The 21,458-nt window shown below is 38.4% G+C and overlaps 1 protein-coding gene across 1 annotated transcript in view; it reads left to right on the top strand.

The window, feature by feature from the left end:
* NRAP (nebulin related anchoring protein) overlaps positions 1–21,458 on the top strand; it is a 49,745-nt gene that overhangs the window by 26,314 nt on the left and 1,973 nt on the right. The window contains exons 21-40 of the mRNA XM_015633737.2: positions 407–505; positions 1,546–1,650; positions 2,099–2,206; positions 2,828–3,139; positions 4,190–4,294; positions 6,354–6,452; positions 8,317–8,421; positions 8,812–8,919; positions 9,351–9,464; positions 10,786–10,983; positions 12,365–12,469; positions 13,504–13,602; positions 14,434–14,538; positions 14,906–15,013; positions 16,624–16,935; positions 17,724–17,828; positions 18,489–18,587; positions 18,706–18,810; positions 20,338–20,445; positions 21,110–21,421. Of these exons, the coding sequence (XP_015489223.1) occupies positions 407–505; positions 1,546–1,650; positions 2,099–2,206; positions 2,828–3,139; positions 4,190–4,294; positions 6,354–6,452; positions 8,317–8,421; positions 8,812–8,919; positions 9,351–9,464; positions 10,786–10,983; positions 12,365–12,469; positions 13,504–13,602; positions 14,434–14,538; positions 14,906–15,013; positions 16,624–16,935; positions 17,724–17,828; positions 18,489–18,587; positions 18,706–18,810; positions 20,338–20,445; positions 21,110–21,421 (2,811 nt within the window). The remainder of the gene's footprint in view (positions 1–406; positions 506–1,545; positions 1,651–2,098; positions 2,207–2,827; positions 3,140–4,189; positions 4,295–6,353; positions 6,453–8,316; positions 8,422–8,811; positions 8,920–9,350; positions 9,465–10,785; positions 10,984–12,364; positions 12,470–13,503; positions 13,603–14,433; positions 14,539–14,905; positions 15,014–16,623; positions 16,936–17,723; positions 17,829–18,488; positions 18,588–18,705; positions 18,811–20,337; positions 20,446–21,109; positions 21,422–21,458) is intronic.

Here is a 21,458-nt window from a genome sequence, read left to right as displayed (position 1 = left end):
GAGAAGTCTCTTGTAAGGAAATGAGATAATAACACTGACTCTGTGGCTTATCAGCTCTCTTGGGTCCTGACCTAAGTCACACTCAGGTTGTGAACACCACTTGCTGGTTGGTGTGCAACCTAGGTCCTGTAAGATATGTAGACAGCACATCTGGCACCAAAGATATTCATGCAATGTCAGCAACAGTGCATTTGGCACACAGCTGTGCACTGCCCTCCTCACCTCAAAATATTGGCAGTGGGCAGTACTTGGAAGCTAACCTTGTTGATACCTGTGTTAAAACTCTCTTGGGAATTTACAGGGCTCTTTCGACTCTATCATTCATGTATTTTTTAAAAGTGATACATTTTTGGGGGAGGGCAAATACTGTAGAAAATTTTGTGTAACTTGCTTTCATTTGCTGTAGAAAAAGTACAGGCAGAAGGCTGATGCTCTGAAGTTCACCAGTGTGGCTGACAGTTCTCAGATCAAGCATGCCAAGAAAAGCCAGGAACTTCAAAGTGATGTGAGTCCTTGACTGAATTTGTCTCTTTGCAAACAGCTTAGGCATAATGTGGTCATTCCTGACATATGTACACCAGTGTGATGGTAAAAGAGCCCCCAGTCATGAAGACTTTCTATACATAAAGTTTCTTCGGATTCATTCTAACAGGTTTTATTTGTTTACTTGATTAATTTTTTCCCTGAATTCTCTGAACTAGAACAACAGCAACAAAAATCAAGCACCATTGGGAATGGGCTCCTGGCTCTTGTTAGTTGTCTCTTGTGTGCTGGACAAACTGCCTTTCTGTGTGTGCTGAAATCAGAATAGTAACCATAGATCTAGAGCTTTATAGTATGGGCTTCTTTTTCTGTGGGATGTAAGAAATGTAACACTTTGTGAAATGGGGCATATTTTCATAGTTTTTGAACAGCTCCTCCAAGAACTTCATGGGCTAAAACAGAGCAGTTAATCTCTCTGCTGTGGTAGCCCTGGGATATAAAATGGGGATGATTTCTACTCAGATTGTAAAAGGTCCTTGATGTTTTTATTCAAAGTTGTAATGTTAGTCCTCACTGAAGTATTGTGTCAGCAATTACATTTAGGTCACAAATGTTCTCTGAAGATTCACTTGCTAAGTGTTCTTCATTTCATGCCTACAATTTTCTATGTCCTATCAAAGACTTTCATTCTACCCAAGAAGTAGATGCCATTTAACATTGGGTGAAATGTATTCTTGCATGCATTTTGCATAGAGTATGAATTGCTGTCAGCTTTATAGCTAGATAAGTAGCTGATTTTGGGAAATAAAATGAAAGTCTCCTGATATATGTGCTGTTTCACTGCTTCCTTAAAATTTAACCATGAGCAGTTTGATCAACCTCCCTCTATAAGTCAGTTTTTACCTCCATATTTAACACAAAAGTTCAAGATGCTAGAGAATAATTTTCCCAGATAAGTTAACCCTTACAAATCCTTGAATATTTGGGGTGTTTTAACCAGTATTCCTTCAACATTAAATATGGACTACTGCTTGTTGACCCTGCTTTGCTTTCTGTGGACAGGTTGCCTACAGGTCAGGGAAAGAGCAGTTTCTTCATCAGTACACCATCAGCAAAGATGACCCTGTCTTCATGCTGGCCAAAGCAAATGCTGCCAATATCAGTGAGGTACTGTGTCATTCCCTCACTTCTGTGAATAGTTACAGCTGCTGTGAAATACTTAATCTGTAGGTAAAGGTTAGTTCCTTCTCAGAGAATGTCCTCATGTTTTAGATATAAATACTTGAAATTTAATTCCATGCTCTTAATAAATTGTAGTCACATCTGCTGAAGACTTACCACTTCTAGAGTTTGAAGCTGTGCATTTTTCACATGTTTCCAGGTGAGTGGCACACTGACAATTTCACTGGAACCAGTGAGATCTTGGGGTTTCAGTAACCACAGTGTCCACAGGTAAAGGGTGTAAAGGAAGAAACCAGGAGCTGATCTGTAGCCATGTGGCTTCTGGGCATGGAATGTAGAAGGGACTCATTACTTGAGAGCTTTCACTGTGACTATAGAACAAATAGAATGGACTGATATTAATAAAGAAATGGTGCTGTTGTCTTCTCTTTAGAAACTCTACAGGAGTAGCTGGGAGAGGCAGAAGGAAAAAGGATTTGTGCTTCGTTTGGATGCTTTGTCATTCCTGACAGCTAAGGCAAAGAGGGATCTGGCAAGTGATGTGAGTATGGACTCCATCAGCCTTCTTTTTCTTAGGACAGCTGACAGCCCAGGTTGCTGCTAGTGTTGGGGATGTGTCACATATGTTTCAGTGCCCTGAGCCATCCTCACTCGATTCATGCTAAGGAGCAATGGAGGAGTTGTCTGGGTGATTGGCATTCTGTAATTAGACAGAGGGTTTGCTCTGAGCAACTCAGAACTTTTCCCCATATGCTGACTGTGTTTTCCTATTCTCACTTTGACCTGAGGGTGAATTTTAGAACTCAAAATGAAATGGAAATCTCCTGTGAAACATTGTAACTTAATACATCTATGCCTGGCCAGAAAATTCCTGAAAGAACCTTCTGACCTCCATGCCTGAAGAATGTTGTTTTTGCTAGAGAGAACCAAAAAGAAAATACTTCTTGCAGGTTTTTGTAAACATATTATTATCAAGAAAGGACTTATTCTTTATAGACACTAATTTCTAAGGCATTCCAGTTCTCTTTTGCTAACGATCTTCTTACTTGCTTGTACTGAGGATCCAGCATGCCACACCACTGACAGACCATTGCTTTACTCCCAGTAGTTTTCAGTTTGGCAGCTTAAATCTCTTACTCTTGGTCTGTTTTCTTCTTCACAGGTTAAATATAAGGAAGGTTATGAGAAGATGAAGGGTAAGCTCATTGGAGTAAAAGCTGTGGAGGAAGATTCGCAGATGGCTCATTCCCTGCAGATGTCAAAGTTGCAGAGTGATCTGGAGTACAAGAAAGCCTTTGAGGGCACAAAGAGTCAGTTCCAGATCCCCATGGATATGGTTAACCTTGTTCATGCCAAAAAGGCTCAGAATCTGGCCACAGATATAGGATACAAGACATCTCTCCATCAGTACACAGCCCTGCCTACTGACAGGAGGGTGGCATGGGCCAAGTGGGCCTACGGATTGCAGAGTGATGTAAGTCCAGAGCTTCACTTATTTCAATACCCTCTCATCCAGCCCTTTTTCAGCCCCACTTAGGGCTGGCTTTCTTCAGACATTTATGCTTGTAATGGCATGACATCTTTATGCACCTAATTTTTCAGCTATTAAACAGTGAATATTACCAGTAAATATTAACCATTTATTTCCTCAAGAGATATATTTAAGTTGTGCAGTGTTTTTGAGGAGGGTTATAACTCCTCATACAGGCATGGCTTCTTCAAAGCCTACTTCAAATGCTAATAAAACACTAGGATTCCTATATGATGTACATTTATTTTTGCTTCCTAATGTGCAGGGAGGTTAAATAATGTACGGTGCTAAAATTGGTGATAAAATTCCATATGGAGACCACATGTTCAGCTGTAACCATCAGATGAACTGTCTGATACTGTAAACAGTCAAGTTAGACTTTCCATTCTGAGACACCAAGTCTGAACTTTTCAAGGAAACTGAGATAGAAATGTGTGCAGGCCTTGTTGAGGTATGGCTGCTGAAACTTTTGTGACATCTCTGAGAAACCTGAGTTACAGCCAAGCATTTGAAATTCAGTACTGTTGCTAGGACAGATTTCGTGAGGAAAGTGAGAATTGCTCCTGTACTCTTCTTCCTTAAAGACAAATGGAAAACCAAACAAAACAAAACACTTTCTCTCCCATAAAACAAAAGGGTATGGCTTGGGAAAGGCTAAGTATTATTTTCTTTTTATTGGAAGTCATGGATGATCTTTTAAGGAGTGTTCTGTATACAATAAAACTGAAGTTATAGTAAAAATTGCAAATATCAGTAAGGTGTAGACCACTTTTTAAAATTACCTTGCAAGGCATATTGCACAAGTGCTGGTGAATCCTTATACTTCTATTTCATTCTGTATTTTTTTTCACTTTCCTTGCAACTATGCAGTAGTGAATAAAACAAAAGCAGGCACTAATTTGACTTCATTGTTGTTCCAGAGATGTCTGAATCCTTTAATGGCATTTTAAGTGTATGAACACCAACAATAGGACATTTTCTTTCCTTTGTCAGAACCGATACAGAGCAGATTTGAACTGGATGAAAGGAGCTGGATGGATAGCCACTGGGTCATTAAATGTGGAACAGGCTAAGAAGGCAGGAGAACTCATTAGTGAGGTGAGATTTCATGACAGCATGTAACAGAATTTGCTGCATAATGCGTGCAAAATGTCTGTATAAAATTAAAATAATTTCCACTCAAAGGGGAAAGAAAAAGGCATACCACATGAAAGCCCTCAAAACCAGGGATAGGACTGGTAATTAGAGGGAAACCAGATACCAAACACATACCAGTAGGAGTCCATATAGCCTTTGCAAAAACAAAGTAGGTGACAAATGATATTATGAATAATAATGGCAATCAAACAGTGCTCAATTGCTACCCACTAGCCTACCTTTTTAATGAAGCAAAACAGGAGAGATGATGAAAAGATGGAGCCATTGGACCCAGAACTTTCTTTTATAACAGATACACGGTTCCTTCTTGCTCATATTTCATATATATTCATGCTAGCTATTGAAATTCATATAGATATCTGTCTGTAGCTATCTATCAGCCCAAGTAGTTTTCATCCTTATTTCTCCCTAAACCAGTATCACTTAGAGGAGAAGGCAGACTCTAGAATACTTTGTGCCTGTCCCATGAGGCCTTCATCAAATGAAGTTCTGGTGGAAATGGTTAAAAGGTGCCTAGTATTCTGTTTCTGTTATTTCAGATGTAGTCCTGCTGGCCAAATCTGTTGTTGTAAGAGATTGAATCCTGTGATTTTTCAATAAGTATGATGCAGGAATCATGTGTCCATTCAGTCTGCAGTGTCTCAGAAAAGTACAGTCATCCTTGCACAACTGATTGCTAACACAGTTTTTTTCCCCATGTAATCATCCATTGTGAAGAAGGATGATTTTTGAGACACAATAAATGAGACCCTCAGCTAGTGTCAAGCAAGGTAGCTTTATAAAAATTGGTACAGTAATGCCATCTGGAATAGTAACTGTAAATCTGTATAGGTGTTCCATTTGGATGTTACAGTAGTGAGAATATCTGAGTAGAAATTTGACCCCCTAGATTGTTCATCTCAATCTTTTTGTGAGTACTAAGTAATGTTGGGTTTCTATGAGCTTTGTCCTTTCTTACATATAGTGACAAGTCCTTCTAATAATGCTGCAAAACAATTGCCAGCATAGAATCTCTAGACATTTTATGCAGAGGTGTTCTGGTCAACTGCTTTGTCTCCAAATCTGATTAAGGCATAAACCACTTTTGTTCCCTGTTAAACTCAGTAAGATTGCTCATTTTTAAGATATTATTTTTGGAAGCCAAAACATTACTTATAAGCTTATAATACTTTAAAGTGCTTATGGTTTATATTGGTATTTTTAGTCATTGAAGGGTCAAGATGTTGCTTCAGATAAAATTCTGTGGGTTGCAGCTCAGTTTAAAGGAAAATGACAAGCCATGAGTTTTTCTCAAGCATTTGGAAAATTTAGTATGTGCTATTTGGAGAAGTGGTAAGGGCATTGATGGATTTAAGACAACTCTTGCAGGAATGGAAGCTTTTAGTGACCTGGCCAAATGAAAAAAGTGTAATTTTTCCATTGAAGTGGCTACACTTTAATTATGTATATATAACAAGACCAAGAAGATCTCAGAAGCTACTATGAGTCCTTAACAACAAGCAAAATTAATATAATTTTCTAGCAAATATGCCATAAAAATTAGGTACAGTTTCAAGGACTGCACAGATTTGATGCAGGTTTAAGGAGGTAACCTAAACCCCTAAACAATAAGTTAAATAACAGCCATTTTTAACACACTACAATTGTCTATTATTTCTTGCTTAAAGGAACTATAAATTAAAAATACAATCAGTCATACTCTTTCTGAAGTAATGTAGAAATTATTTAAAATCCTGAGTTCTGGAGTATTTTGGTAAGCAGAACCTGATTTTGAAATATTTTTCCTATATTTAAAGATTAATATTAATTGGCAAAAGGTTATTGTTAAATTGAAACAAATATTAATCTGAAAGTACCTAGGACATAAAGATGAGGAAAGAGGAATAATAATTATGTTCACAAATTCACTCTAATCTCCAGCAACCTATGATTTTTCTCTTTCAAATAGCATGAAAGAGCAGCACAAAATTCACAGCTTTGATCTTTTTCTGCTCAACAGAAGAAGTACCGTCAGCATCCATATGCTTTGAAGTTTACCAGTATTAAAGACACTCCTGAGATGATCCAGGCTAGAATTAGTTATAACCAGGCTGTGGATGTAAGTTATAATGTATATACATTATGATTATAAGAGTGGTATCCTCTTTGAACGACCTGATTGAAGCACTGGCTTTCTCTCTCTTTCTTTCTCTGAGATTATCCTTGGAAACCGTGAAACTTCTGTATTCTGGTGTGGTGCATCCCACAAAGAGTATGTTTCTAACTTGGACTGGGAAGATAGCCCACAGAAGTGAATGGGATTTTCATACAGAAAGAATTCTGTCCCATTTATTTTCAGAAGTAAAATTTAGGACTAAGACTGACCTTTGACCTTTAAAGAATTTTGGCCTTTTGATATTCATTAAGGAAGAACATGTTTGGGGTTCTTTCCCCATTTCAAACAGATCTTTCAAATTTCAGTTTCTGCATATTCTTTGGAAACAAAATATAAGGCAGCATGACAAGGAAGGAAAAATAAATTATTTCAAGCTGTCATCCTGCTGAGAGAGAAATCCAGAAAGGGAAACCTTAAAGGGAAGAATTGAGTCTGTTTGGTGTTTAAACATGTTTATTTTTAATAGAAGAGCGATTTTAAAATATTGTAGACTTAACTGGGATAATACAGAAGTGAATAATAAGCAAAAGTCACTCAAAAAAGACAAGTTTCAAACATGAGAGGATGTTTTATTGTGAAAATAGATATTTTTAAAGTGAAGGAGAAGATGAAAGACTTTGTGTAAAACACATGCTATTGTAATACTTTTGGTGTCTGTGCCTTTGGTTTAATTAATAAGATCCAAAAGGCTTACATCTCAGGCAGGATAAATATAAGTCATTTTGTTTCACTGAGCCACAGTCAAAATCAGTCTGGTGCTCTACTTCTTCACACATGGAGTTCTCATTAATTTTCCTCTTAGAGAGCTGCAGTACAAGTGGGCCCAGCTGCTAAAGAAGTGTCAGACAGGTGAAATGGAGGGGTCCATTCTAATCTAGAGGGTCTCGGACTCCCCTGCAGAAATAATAGCCTGGGAAAGGCAAGCCAGGGGCTCCAGACATGGGTCATCTCTAAGGCCAAAAAAATGTGTCTGTCTGTTCCCATCTGAAAGTTATGGTGTCAATCTAAGAAGAAAACCAGGCTAGCAAAGAAAAATAATACGGAAAGGAGAACTCTGCATGGCCATTACAGAGGAAGTTCCAGTTCCAGTTAATTGCACAGAACTCCTCTTACCTATCTGCAGACATCTGAAAGTTATCTGGTCCTGGGCCAGCTCTGTGTTCCTCCTCCAAGGGTTGATGTGAGTGGCACACACAGACATCTCTTCTGTGATGGGATAAATCACCTTCTGAGGTGTTTAAATCTCTTCCCATTGACAATTGAGAACCCCTCTGCATCTAGCTCTGGACATAGATTTGGAGTAATTGCAAAGATAATTACCATCCCATTTATCTGCTAAAATTGAACACCTTTGGAGGGTTGGGGATCTTCAGCTCCCTGTATTTTTCAAAGTGGATTTTCGAAGTGTTTTTGGGCTAGCTAACATTACTACTATCACTACTAATGAGTAGTGGGCTACTCATGGCTGCACACCCTCAATCACTACTGCTTATTTTTCTTCTCCCTGCTCACATATGTTAGAAGTTTTATCAAATTAATATTCAAATATCTGAATTTTCATATACATTGATTTACACACTCAAAACTTCAAGGAGCTCTTCTCTAGCATACTCTAGATGATAAGTGTATCAGACTCCCAAAGGCTTTTGAATTCCTTTTGACTGTTACAATTACCTGTATTTATTAATGCCTCTGCTGCTTTTCTGTAGTGTTTGCTTTCCATAAACTTAATTGTTAATGTTTTTGTTTGAACTAATGATTGAACATTTAGAGAGTACTTGCTACTGAAATTCATCTCTGTTTGCAGAGGCTGTACAAGGAGCATGGAGAGAGTATAAAGCATCAGTATACACCAACGACAGATCTTCCTGAAATCCTTCAGGCCAAATTAAATGCTATGAATATCAGTGAGGTAAAAACCTGACCTTTAATATTTTAAAGGAAAGTGGAAATGTTGATAGTGCTTCACTGTTTGTTTTAAACAGGAATTCATACTTTCTTTCCTTTCCCCAGTATATGATCATTCTATGTTCTAAATATTTCTGAAGTAATGTGGGAAACCAAACTTATCCAACATTAGAATGTTCTCAACTACATTAGAAAATGAACAAGCAAATAGTCTTTTATAATGGACATTTGTCTTGCAGTAATTCCTGTTGTGCATTGCCAGTTTCATTTGTGTTTGTCCTCTGCCTCAGAACAGAATGAAACTCTTGTGGAAACATTTCTAGGGTCTCAATAATGCTGCGATGTCAACCCTCTGAACAGCAACTCTTCTTTATTTCTGTCCCATATTTCCTAGGCTCATTACAAGGAGTCCTGGAGAAGGATGAAGGATGGTGGCTATCAGCTGAAACTGGATGCCATCCCCTTCCAGGCAGCAAAGGCTTCGGGTGCAATCATAAGTGATGTACGTGAACGTACTGCTGGTATTGTCCAGTGGGGCATGTCAGTCACTCCAGGCTGTATCTGCCCTGCTGAGTGGCTCTTGATGGAAACAGCATGTCCAGCCAGCTCTGCATCTGGGAGACATCTGGTCTCGGACTAGCTAGTGGTTCTTTTGGATGTGCAGCCACAGTGAGGGGTTATTGGTAAATAAACAAAGACAGGTTTGTGAAAGCAAAGATGAGCAGTTTACCTGCTGCAGTGACTGGACAGTCACAGGGATTGCAGTAGGGTGAGGTCTTCCTAGAACCCACTAAAGCTTCATTCAGATTTATTTTCACACAGAATATTGTCAGAATTTACTGTATTATGAAAACACTCTCATTCAGATTTTAACAACTGGATTAATAATTCTCTTTACTCCTATTCACATTTCTCTTCCTACTTCCTTTTTAGCACAAATATAAGGAGGAATTTCAGAAAATGAAAGGGCAGATGGCTGGCTCATGTGGCCTGGATGGTGACATTCATATTGCTCATTCAGTCCATGCAACATCTCTGCAGAGTGATGTAAGTACAAGGAAAAGATGGCATTCTTGAATTGATTTCCTAACGGAGCAGTTCATCAAGGAAGATGCATTTAGCTGTGGACTAGCTGTGGAATAGCCTACTTATTTAAAACTTAGGGCTTTCTGTCCCACTTTCCAGATATTTTAATATAATCGTGATATCTTTGCCATTCGCCTACGTTATTTACAGTAACATTAATTTGACTGTAAAAGAAGCCTGTGTTCTAGCACACTCCCCTGCTTCATACCACTGCTGCCTATCACAGAATATTTTACTCTGTGAAAGCACCACTCAGAGGCAGGTATAATTGAGAATTAGCACTGGTCTTTGTACAGAAGTAAATTAAATTAGTTATTCAGTGTTCATTTTCAATTTATTGTTTTTCTGAAAGACCAAAGGATGAATGAGTTTATGGAATTTCAAGTTGGACTTTTTTGGCTGGGGAAAGACCATGTTCCCACCTGGTCTTGACATGTGCTAAGAATCACATAATTTGTTATTTGCTTATAAGAATTGTAACTTTTCAGTGCATTTTGAAGACTGTGGTTTGATCCAGAAAGAAGTGAAATATATGAGAGGGTGTTCATGGTTCTCAGAAGTGCTGGTCTTGTAGTGCTGGCAGGCTCAGACAAACAGGTAATAGAAAGTGTCTGAAGAATTCATACTTCTGTCAGGTTACTCTAAGTCATTTGATGACCACCAATAACAGTGGATGTTCATTATCCTGATGAACAGCCTGAACATATCAAATTTGTATAATCTGACTGAGAAATGTGAAAAATGAAAAAGATTTCTGCACCGTTCTTCTCCTGGACAGAGACAAGGAGTAGAAAAAAACCACAAACAACCCAGCACTAAATATTAGTCTAAAATTATGAAACTAAACTGGCCAAATCAACAAATATTTTGACCCAAGAGTTTGTTCTAATTCTAATATAAATAAGGCTGCTTGCATGTTTTACTCAGGCAGCAGCTGCTTCTTTATGTGGCACTTTCTAAAAATGAAGTGAATTAGGACTTCTCTTGCCAATTTGCTGAATTTTATAGATTCAATGTATCAAGTTTTAAGAAGAAACTAACTAATCTCATCTTAATTCAACATAATATAGATGGCTACCTTTTGATGGAGAACAGGCTGCCACATATTCTAATTATAATTATTGATCTTTCACAGTATGGTTAAACAAGTTAGGGAACTTATTTTAAAAAGAATAATTTATACTGCAAAATGGAAGAAATATGAGGAACGTCTCTTCTGATCAAAACCTGAATTTTAATTATTTTCCTGTGATATCCATGTGATCTGTTTCTCATTTGATAGGTGAAATACAAGCAAGGTTTTGAGGACACAAAGTCTCACTTCCACCTGCCACTGGATATGGTACAGTTGGTCCATGCCAGGAAAGCCCAGTCGCTGGTGAGTGAGCAGGAATACAGGCAGCTGCTCCACCAGTACACGGCTTTGACTGACGACGTGAGGCTGCGCTGCGCCAAGAACGCCCACAAACTGCAGAGTGAGGTAATTGCAAATTGGAATTGGTAATTGCAAAATGTCCAGGGATATTTCTCTGCTGGCTCTGGTGCAAGACAGTTCTGCTCCAACTCGTGGCAGCTGGCAGCATGTGATTGAGCAGCAGCTGAGGAATAAACAATGGCTGTTCCCCCTTGATTACATGGAATGAGACATTTATCTTACTGGGCAGTGGAACAACGTGTTGACCGTGCTACACCAGAGATAAAGTCATGTAGTCTTTGATGATTGGGTAGGGAAGGGTTTGCAAGTGAGGATGATTGGTAAAAATACCCTTGTTAAGGTCTTTCTAACAATGCAAACCCTTTACCAACTGGTATTTACAACTTGGTTTGGATCTGGGTGAAATTTCATGTGTACTGTCACAAGACAGATTTGATTTGTAAGACACAAACTCCACCCCAAGATGTAGCTACTTAAATTCTAAGGATAAGCTTAACTCCCTACCTAGTCTTGAGTAAAATTAACTAAATAATGCCTTACAAATCTGTAGGCAGAGCCTTGAGCAAAGGGCTTTTCATAGATCACACTGCCCCTGCAGACCTCAGGAGGGGCTGTATCTTAAAAACATACCTGGCCACAAAATGCTACTGTATATCACCTTAACACTTTCAGCCAACAGACTTAAAAGTGACAGACGGTGCCCAAACTAGTGCAACATCAGATGCCAGTTGTGTTGCCTTAATTTGGGTGAAATACACATAATCAGAGATTCTAAGGCAGGTTTCCATCCATTCTACTCCTCATGCTTCTCATTATGAAATGAAATAATATTGTTGTAATCTATTCATCAGGAACCTATTGGTAATTTTTGAGAAATTAATATTTTCAGGGAGTCACTGCTAGGTTTGGTGGTCTGGAAAATATTTTAATGAAGTATATGCAGTGGTTCAGTGCTACCCTTTGTTAGTGTTCTTTGCTTATTTTATGACCATTCAGAACTGTTGAAAATCAAGGCTAGTTTGTTTGCAGTTTATCTTACTTAAAAGAGAAAGGATATTCTTAAATACTGGTCTTATTTAATGTATATTTATAAATCAATAAGATCTACCTGTGATTTATGTATTATATATGAAGAAAATTCATGTACCTAGAAAAGCTTTTCCTGAGGTTACAAATGAAGTTGGGAGTTGAAGCAGGATTTGGTGTTTGTGAGCCTCGACAGTCCTCAGAATCCTGCATCGGTGCTGTAGATCTGTTAGGGCTGTATTCACACAGACACATCCATAAACACAAGATCTTAGGGCAATGTGTACAAACTCTCTGTGGTAGATCCTAATTTTAATGGATTTATTGTATATTTTTGGGTGAATAAATATAGGGCATCTCAAATGCAAACTTGTAATTACTTCTGCCTGGTTTTCCTTAGAATTTGTATCGGTCTGACATGAACTTTATGCGAGGCGTTGGATGTATTACCCCAGGGGCCCTGGAGATTGAAGCAAAGAAGAAAGCTTCTGAACTCATCAGCGAGGTAACAAAAGAGGGTTTTGATTTCTCCACTATGAACAAGAGTTTGCCAGATGTCTTTCTATTAGACTGGGCTGGCAAAGTGACTCACTGGATAATGCCAGACTCCCTCCCCTTGTGTTTGATCATTCCACTCGTGTCCTAACTGCAGATGGGTGAACCTGATTGAATTTTAGGCTTTGCAAACTTTGTTAGCTTATTTTTCAAATCTTTTCTCCAGTGTTCCAGACCCAGGAGGTGGTTATTTTATGTTATTTATTTAGGAATTTGAATGGGCTTTTTCAGCTAAAAATAAAGCTGTGCCTATCTGTAATAAGTACCTTGTACTATTTCTCCAAATATGGAATGAGCTGTGCAGTGCCCAGAATATTACATGGTCCTCATCTCTACTACTTCACAGTCAGTCTGTTTTTCTTCTACTGTTTTTGTGTGCTATTGTTTTTTTGTACGTTATTGTTCTCTCTGTAACTGGACTTTCATTTCATCTGTCATGTTCTCTTTGTATAGTCTCTCCTAGTTTCAAATCTTGCATCTTTTGCCCATATTCACATAGATGTGAAATAAGGAAAAGTAGGTGTTGTGTTCTAGGGAACAAATCCCTGCTTGCAGTGTTCTCATAGTTGTTTTATTCACAATTCAGACATCAGGACACAGACCAGGTGAAATCTTTTTTTTCCTCACAAAAAAATCCGGTGGGCTTGTGCAGCTCCTTCTCTCTCTGGACTGCATTGCCTTTGGTGTAATTCCACTACCCTGGGTTAATGACACCAAGGGATGAAATAACCTCATTACTGTTTTCAGCATATTCAGCATAGCAGCATCTTTCACATCTTATTCCTTATTTACTTTTCATTTCCCCTGTGAGACTTGAATGCACCTAACTCAGAATAGCAAAAGGTGAATTAGTCTAAGGATTAATAGACAAACTAGAGTTTTAAGCACAAGAAGCAGTACTAGGCCAGTGGAACTGGAAAAAAATCCCTTATTTGACAAGGCAATTTACTTATTCTGCTCATTTTTCTTTGTGTGTGAACTCAGAGTAAATATCGTCAGCAGCCACATTCCTTCAAGTACACATCGGTGACAGACTCTCCTGGCCTCCTTCATGCAAAATTCAGCAATATGATTGCTAATGAGGTAGGCTCTCCTAACGTGAATCAGAAAATACGCTTTTCAAAATGCAGCAAGCTGGGGATGGAGAGCTGGGAAAGAGACAACACTGTTCTGAAAGCAAAATGCATCAAAAAAAGTGAAAGCATCACTGATTTGTGCTTTTTGAAAGTTAGATAATTTTTTTTTTCTGTTTCCAAACATTTAATACCATGTTCAATTCAATTTCTTTTAAAAAGCTCACATAGTATCCATACAACAGAGTTCTATTGTCAAGTTTTTTGCATGAAAAGGACTTAAAAAAATTCAGGACTGTGGGGTGTTCTAGAGGGAGCTCATTTGCATAGTATGGTTCACCTTTGAGGGCTTCCCAAAGAGCCTTTTCTTTTTTAGAAAAAAACCCCACTTTCCTAAATTCTTAAAACAGAATAGAAATTCTTTTCTATAAAAATATTATCAAAATAATATATAACAACCTGAAGAAAATATTCAAGCTAGAAAATATGCCCAGTCCACCAGAAATACTTGCCTTTTTATTTCGCACAGATTCATGATGCCCTTGACATTCTTAGGTCTACTTTTGCCCTACTGAGAATGTAGCAAGGCAAGGCTGAGAACATAGTGGTTTGGGCATCATCATATATTTATAAAAATTAGTGCAAATGTCCTTCATGCCCAGCAAAAGCCCCACATCTTTATGTCCAGAAAAAAAACTTTGCAATTTCAATGATCTACTCAGCTGTTTTCAATGATGGCTGACTACAGTTGTCACAATCATTAACAACTTAAGTACTGCTGTTGTATAATTGAAACAAGAGAGAAAATGAATTTCAGTTGTCTCTTTGATCTCTTTCCTAGCGCCTGTATAAAGCAGCAGGAGAGGACAGTCGGCATCACTACACACCAACGCTGGGTCTGCCAGAGTTTACACGGGCAAGAATAAATGCAGCCAACCTCAGTGATGTAAGAATTTGCTCTGTATTTCTTGCAACTTATTTCAGATGCAGGATGAATTGTGCAGTGGCAAGGAAGATGGATAAGCAGAGGAAATTTGAGGTCTATTCTATTTATGCTTTCCCCTATTTGATTATAATGATATTTATCTCCATTAGCATACGTACGGTTGTGAGTAAATTAAATCTACATAAAGAACGAGACATGTTTTGTCTGAGTTAGTAGGATTTCCCAAAGATAATTTAAAAAAAAAAATCCTTTGATTATAAAGAATGAGACTGTAACACAGAATAACAAATGAAAGATGGTTCCTTTGTTTGTTCCTTTGTGCATTTAAAAGTAAAGCAGCAGTCTACATGTGCCTTTCCTACTTTAGGCAAAATACAGAGAATCTTGGCATAATCTACGTGCTCAAGGCTACAAGCTGACAATGGAAGCACTCCCGTTCCAGACTGCCAGGGCCTCCAGAGAAATTGCCAGTGATGTGAGTTGAATGATTCAACCTCCCTTCTTGCCTAATTTCTGTTAACTTCATGTAAAACAATGTCTAAAGCAGATTTTACTGAATTAAAGCAACTCCATAACCATGTGAGACAAGTGTGAGACAGAATATATTACTTATGAATGAGATTCTTTGTGTGAATTAGGAAAAAAAAGAAGAGGAAGAATCGCTGCTAATCGGGAACCATGCCAGGTTAAACATCTTCCAGTGGGAAATAGCAAATGAATTAAAATATTTGCAAACTGAAAAAGCAGGGATTCTGCTCTTTTTCTGGCTTTTGGCTCCTCATATTACAAAGTGCCCACTAAGTCTGTCCACTCTGTTTTGGGCCAACTTTTGGAAGTGTTTAGTGTTTCCAAATTGAAATGAAGTTAGAAAAAGCTGAAGGTTCTTTGAATCTCCAAAAATCAGGAGTTACCTGATTAGGAACTCCTAATCTCGTAGTCGAGTTAGGAAGTGAAAATCAGTGCAAATTCCTGTAAATATGTATCCCCTTAACTTCTAAAATAGAGAAAAGAAGTCATCTTATTCTTATAAATCTCCCATCATTTGGATTGTTGTATGTTGTATGTATGGTACCCATTTCTCAGAAAGCCTAAGTTCATCCCTCCTTCACAAGACTTTTAATAAATTCTAGGAAGATGGAAAAAGTCTTCATTTTGTGTAGTATTTAGTTGCATACTTCATCTCTAATGTGATAAAATATGAATATATTTCACATGTGTTTGTTTAATGAAGCAACCATTTCTAGTTGTAATTTATAATATGTACTTAACCATATTTTGCAGAGTACTTTTGGTTACAGCTTCAGATCTTCTCTAGAGGGTACAAATCCATAATAGAATTACATCCACTTACAACAAATCTGAATTTGGCCCTTCATCTTGGAAGCACTTTATAAACATTAGATGCTGTAATTTAATCCCTGCAACTCTCTTGTGTGGTAGATAAGTGTTATTATCCCATTTCAACTACATTATGAACTCTTCAGGGCCCAGGCCTTCCCTTTAAAGTTCTAAGCACCCTGTTGATGCTGTATAAATAAGCATTATCCTCATCATCACTATTTCACAGAGAGGATAAATGCAAGATCACAGGGAGAGTCATAGTCCCAGCTAAGATGAGAATGAGGAATTGCTGGTTCTTATTCTTTCCTGGAAAACTGAATTTACTCTTTAAAATAGCTGGGTGGCATTTGTAAATCTGAAGGCTACAGAGTGCACAGTGTTCGCTTTTGTACAGATTTTTTTTCTTCTGTCTTTTATTTGTTTCTCTCACATTCTCATTCCTAGCGATGGGAATAAAATTCTCAGAGAGATAATAAAATACATTATTTGAGGCTAAACATGATCAATGTTTTAGGCAAACTCAGAAAATGCAATGAGATGCACTTAACTTCAATGTTGCAGCTCCTGTGGTATTCAAATTTGACAGCAACGAGATATTCAAACAATTGCTTTCCAGTGCTACGTACCTTGACTGGTTTTACAGAAAACATAGATGTTTCAGTAATTTATCTTACATTAGTTATCTGGAATAGCTGGTCAAAATTTGGCACATTTTCACTTTTACCCTTTTTCTAAAATTTTTAGTACCAATATAAACACAATTTTGTGATGGAGAGAGGAAAATGCATTGGTGCCAGAAGTGTTCTGGATGACGCCAGGCTGCTGCACTGCTTGCATGCTGCCAAATTACAGAGTGAACAAGAGTACAAGAAGGGATCCCAAGACGTGTGGTCTCAGTTTCATCTGCCCATGGACATGGTCAATCTTGTCCATGCCAGGAAAGCCCAGGCCTTAGCGAGTGACCAAGACTACAGAAAGACGCTCCATGAATTTACAGCACTCCCAGAAGACATGAAGATGAAGTGGGCCAAAAGAGCCCACATGCTACAGAGTGAGGTAAAATCTTTCTTTTGGAAGATTACCAGCATGTGCTCCTGAGCCTGCCTAGAGAGGGATGGGATAGGATGTGAGGGAGAACCTCACTTGTGCTTGGCTCTTGCCTTTAGAACCCCCAAGTCAGGAGTCCAGACAAATGGTGATGAAGGCTTTGCCTGATACCCTCACTGCCAAGTAGAATAATGTACAGCACACATGAGTTAGTTGGTTGTCATGTCCTTTTAACAAAGAGGGGAGAACAAAAGTGAAAAATGGATGATTAGATTAAAGTCACACAGTGAGATACCATGACTCTGAAGTGAAGTCAGGATTGTTGGGATTGCAGGCACTTTTCTGACTTTCACTTTTTATTGGGTCTGCCTGATTTTCTTTAATAGATTAGGAAGCAAAAGCAAGCCTTTAATGTGTGTAAAGAAAGAGTAATGTGTCCTCCTAGAAATGGGGTTAACGAGGAACCATGAACCAGATAAAATAATTAGTATTCCTGACTTGAACTCACCTCATAAAATTATTTCAAAAGAGGTTTTTTTACGCCCAGTACAAACAGGTTATTACTTGCTGCTTTGAGTCATACTAATTCACTCGTGGGGCCTTCTCTTGTAACTTGCATATGATACATTATTTAATTCCTGGTGGAACGAACAAATGCAAACAGTTTGGCTTTACGATCTGATATGTGCATGGCAAATGAAAAACCTCAAAATGTGAATATGAACCAGGGAGTTTTTTAAAAAACCTTAATAGCTGTGGATACAAAACTGATAGTTAACGATTTTAATTTTTAACAGCATCGCTATAAATCAGACCTGAACTTCATGAAAGGAGTTGGTTGGATGGCTCTGAGATCTCCGCAGATAGAAAGTGTAAAGAAGGCTGGAGAGCTCATCAGTGAGGTAACTGATAAATCTTTCATGGGATAGCAAGTCTGTAGGAATTGTTTACCATCAAGGCTCCTCGTTACATGACACTTACGAATGTAGCTTATCATTTCCTTTTGATGTGGGAGCCTGTTTATACAAGGTGTAAGTTACCAAGAAGCAGTACGGGAGACGCAAGTCCACTGTGTGACACCTGCTGAATATTTTCCATTCCAAATGAAACACAAGAGTATAAGCAAAACATGTAGCAATAAATAAATGCAGGAAACTCCATTATGAAATTCTAAGCAGGTGGTTATGGAAGTTGTATAGAAAGATACAGCACTGACAACCACACTGAAGGGACATTTGCCTGCTCAATATCATGCATTAATGGAGAAAAATTATGAGCTGTCAAAAGTGTAGTGTTCAAAAGCTTTTTGCATGTGAATTTTTAGTGGGAAGTCCTTTGTGCATACACACACATAGACACACACACAAAAAAGTTTGGTGCCTGATACAAAGGCATCCCCAGTCCCTAGCTGAAAGAGCAACTGAGACTAAAGCAGAACAGCGGCTTCAGGAAAAATGTCTTTTATCCCAGTTATCACTCTTGGAATTGTCATATATCATTAACAGAAACATCTTGTGGGTTTTTTTCCTTTGTTTGTTTTTGCTGCTTCCTGCCCCTCTCAGATAAACTACCGTCAAAAGCCAGAAAGTCTGAAGTTCACTGCTGTGGTTGACTCTCCAAGTTTGATTCATGCCAAAAACAGCTACCTCCAGTGCAATGATGTAAGTTTCATTCTAATGTATAACTGATCTTAACTTTTGCTGTACCATAATGCAGAAAAGAGTTGATCTTGACATTGCTTCCAGTATCATCTGCATTCAATGACTTTTGGCCCCACAGAGACTGTACAAGGCTGGAGGTTCCGAAGGCAGGCACAGGTACACCCTGCCTCCTGATCATCCCGATTTTATCCGAGCCCGCCGGAATGCACTTTACATCAGTGATGTAAGTAAACCTTCTCCTTTGGGGAGCTGACTTGGTAAACTTGATTGGGAATTAAAGTTTTCATGTATGTAGAAGCCAAGTTCTCTGAGCCTGACCAAAACTAAAAGAAGCCAGAGGAAGTGAACAGCCAACAGGTTGTTAGGTTTGGGCTGGAGGAATCGGGAAAGGTCTGCTAATTTTCCTTTGGAGCATTCATTGAATTTCCTAGGGCAGTAAGCTATTATCAAGTATTTCAAACCTTCATTATAGATATGATTATTTACAAATTAAAATCTTTTTGGTTTTGTTTGGGTGAGGGAGGAGGGAGAGTCCTCTTTCCTAAACTATATATTCTATCTTTCTGAAGCTGCAGCACTGTGTTGAACTGATCCCTTAGGCATAGTTGTCATCAATCTGGATGTAACTGAATCAGTGAGTGGAATTTGTTTAAAGAGAATTTGTTCCCACATTATCTCACATAGAGGAACTCAGTCTATTCCTAATGTCCTGTTTGCTGAATAAATAGCTGTTCTCTTTACCTGTAGGGTCAGAATGACCTTAGTTTGTAAGGAGCTTAGAGACAGGTGGAAGAAACAGGTAGAAATTACGTTTTTGAAGTAATAGAGGAAAATGTAAAAAGGCAAATATTGTTTACAAGGGCTGCACACAAACGAAAGGTCAGCCCTGTTAGTGGGGTGTACAGTGATGCTTAGACTGCTTCTGCCCTGGCTGGCTTGCAGGATTTCTGGCATCTCAGTTTACTTTCAAATTTATCACCACCTAGCACTACATTCACCAGTGAAACAGAAGATTATCTTAAAATGTGGAGTGGATTTTGTGCTTTTTTTTGTATGGTCAAAAACACCAGAAGGGATGAATCAAAGACTTACAAAAAGCAAATTAATAAAATCAGAAAGGGACAGCCGAAAGGGTAGGCTAAGATACCACATCTATGTAGTAGGACCTACAGACTGGAAGCTATTTTAAGAAAGCTACTAATGGAAGAAGAACCAAATCTAGAGCAATTTCTCTTCAGGATGTAAATGTGATTCACATCCTCAAAGTCACATTAAATATGTTAGAACCGGCTGTTATTCCACATGAGTTAATGAAGCCACATGTGGCTGGGGATAGAGACGAGGATCATTTGAAAAGCTTGAAATAACTGGTATTGAAATTATGATGCCAGGAAACCCAAGACACTGTGAGTGGATGCATCAAAAGAGAGAATAAGGGCAATATCAATGCAATATTGATGTGACTGATGCATCACAGTTTCTAATAGAAATTAAATCACATCAAAAACAATCACAATCAAGTACAAAAGGAAACCCTGGTGGCACTTTTCAGATGAGGCATTTTATCATTATGGTGAATAGAAAAGAAGTTGAAGTGCTATAGAACTGGATCAAAACCTTGGAGATGGTACTGATGACTCTTGATACAAATAAGCCCAGTAGGATAAAACATTTATTATTGTAGTTATGGGACTGCATTTAAGAAACTGCAGGGGGAAATGACTGTTTTGTTCTTTTCTTTTCAACACAGAAATTGTATAAAACATCTTGGGAACAGTCAAGGGCATCTGGCTATGATTTTAGGATTGACGCCATCCCATTCCAGACAGCAAAGGCTTCAAGAGAGATTGCTAGTGATGTAAGAATTGTTCTGTTTCAAACACTTCTCAACCCTCTTCCCATGCCACCCCACTCTGTAAAAATGGGTGAAGTCTGACATGCGTGAACTTTGTTCTGGTGTGGAAAATTGGTGATCCAATGAAACAAAGTGCTGGTTAAGTGCAAAAATTTCCTACTAAAGGCTACCATTAATAATGTCCAATACCAGACTGTTCTGTCTTGTGTCCCAAGAGTTTTTCTTGGGAAGAAGACATATTATGATTTAATCAAATAAAATAGGCACTAGACTATGAATAGTTAAAGCATGGTCTAGGATAAAGTGGGTTATCTTTGAACAAAGAAGACCACAGCTGGCAAGAAAGCTAAAGATGGAGGAGCTTCATTGGCTGAGCTGTGTATTGTGTGTACCCAAGAGTGCAACAGTAGGGGGATCTCTGATTACTTTTGAGAGATGAGCATTTTGGGCCCCCTAAGTCTTTGCACTTCTTTAAAAATGAGCACAAAGGTAATTCTTCTAAAGTGTCTTGTTAGATTAGGAGATGTAGTTTGATATCAAACAAACCCTTGGTCTTTGTGCACTACAGGAAACATGATTGATAGCCAGGAGAGGATAAGTTATTTTATAACAGAATTTGAAGGTAATTTGAATGTGAAAATGAGATTTTCCTCTGCACTTCCTGCAGTACAAATACAGAGAAGCCTTCCTGAGAGACAGAGGCCAGCAGATTGGATTCCTCAGTGCAAATGATGATCCCAAAATCAGACATGTCCTCAGAGTGGGGAAACTCCAGAGCGACCTCCAGTACAGGAGTGATTATGCCCTAAACATGGCACAGTTCCAGAGTCACCTCAACCAGCCAGGATTCCTCCATGCCAAGAGAAGCCAGCAGCTTGCAAGCAATGTTAACTACAGGCAGCCCTTGCACCAATACACCTGTGACCCTGAGCAGCTAAATGTGAAACACGCAAAGCAGGCCTACGAGCTGCAGAGTGATGTAAGTGTGGCTGAATGTCACGGTCCTTCTCAGGCCT

The sequence above is a fragment of the Parus major genome, chromosome 6 (assembly GCF_001522545.3).
Source record: "Parus major isolate Abel chromosome 6, Parus_major1.1, whole genome shotgun sequence".
NCBI lineage: Eukaryota > Metazoa > Chordata > Aves > Passeriformes > Paridae > Parus > Parus major.
This window is presented reverse-complemented; position numbering and strand designations above follow the sequence as displayed.